The sequence below is a fragment of the Pundamilia nyererei genome, unplaced genomic scaffold, assembly GCF_000239375.1.
Source record: "Pundamilia nyererei isolate P.nyererei 1_Seehausen unplaced genomic scaffold, PunNye1.0 scaffold00045, whole genome shotgun sequence".
NCBI lineage: Eukaryota > Metazoa > Chordata > Actinopteri > Cichliformes > Cichlidae > Pundamilia > Pundamilia nyererei.
In genome coordinates, this window is record NW_005187446.1 from 944,485 (window position 1) to 945,875 (window position 1,391).

A 1,391-nucleotide genomic window follows, 5' to 3' on the forward strand; every position below is an offset into this window, starting at 1 on the left:
CAGAGACTCTGAGCCAGGACTTCTTGTCCAACATCAGTGTCTGACCTCACAAATGTGCTTCTGGAAGAACGGTCAAAAAATTCCTATAAACACTCCTAAATCTTTGGAAAGCCTTCCCATAAGAGTTTAAGCTGCCACAGTTGGACCTACATCATATTAAACCTCAAGGATTGAGAATGAGATGCCGCTCAAGTTCATATGTGTATGAAGTTAGACGAGTGAACGCTTTTGGCAATAAAGTGTCATTTGCAAGCAAAGTGTGAACAGATGTTTCAAAGATTTTAGGTGCTTCTCAGTTTTACTCAGCGAGGTCCAGGAAACAAACCGAACATTTCATCTGTACATCTGCACCAATTTACTGAAGAGTGTAATACTCAATCTGAGACACTCATTTAGACTTAACCCATTTTTTGTTTCATCGTCAACAATCAACTCTACACATAAATATTTGATGAACGCCTTTCCTCACATGCCCTCCTTCTTCTCATGCACTTACACAAGACAGTGACACAAACTATCAGGAAGATCCCAAACTGACAGCAGACTCCGATTGCAATCCACATCCAACAGGAGAGTCCCAGTGGGCAATCGTTGGCAGTACCTGAATGCAACACAGATCATTGGAGAAAGTGAGAAAGACAAGAATGAGTTACACATTCAGCAAAGGATCACTTTGATCAAATTTGCAGACACTTTGCAAAAGCTGGACGCACATGTTGTACATGTTGTACATGTTGTCTTCTGAACACTCGTTACAAACAATGTGACGTTCTTACGGGTGGTTGGTGGAGTTGTTGTAGTTGTTGTAGTTGGAGGCTCTGAAGAACAAAAACACACATCTTTATGTTTCTTTGCACCACATATGCACACACAGGTCTTCATTCCTAGTGCCTGTGTATTACCTTTGACTGTGATGGTCAGACTCTGACTAAACTTATTGCTGCCACAGGTGACGATACACTCCCAGGCCCCGTTATGTGAGCTTGTTACAGGTTTCAGTTGAACTGTTGATGGATTTGTGGGTGACTTTGTATTTGGACTCTGCCACTTCACTTCACATCCTTGGGGCTGACCTTTCACCTCACACTGGAGCGTTGCCTCATCGTTCAGCTTGAGAACAGCAGAGGGATGAACGGAGACGGAAACTGAGAAGGAGAACAGACGGACAACAACAGATACAGTGAGAATCACAAAGACAAAGGGAGACCATGCTGAACAAGGTGCTTCATCCAAACTCGCTACACACATGACAAAGCTTCATAACATGAGAGGAAAACAATGAGAGCATATTACACTAAGTATTAAAGGAAATGTGGTAACTCTTTCACACATTGGAACATTTTTGGTGATATGAAAATATCATAGATAACCATTTAACTGTAGAGGGATTG

General features: G+C 42.0%; 1 protein-coding gene across 1 annotated transcript; it reads right to left on the minus strand.

The window, feature by feature from the left end:
- Nucleotides 1–34: 34 nt before the first annotated feature.
- On the minus strand, nt 35–1,248 carry LOC106456196 (uncharacterized). The gene is made up of 3 exons (XM_013910522.1): nt 903–1,248; nt 714–818; nt 35–601 (listed from the first exon to the last, which is right to left on the minus strand). Exons 1-3 carry the CDS (start codon nt 1,246–1,248, stop codon nt 435–437), a joined length of 618 nt encoding a protein of 205 aa, XP_013765976.1. The 3' UTR covers nt 35–434.
- Between the last annotated feature and the right edge of the window lie 143 nt (nt 1,249–1,391).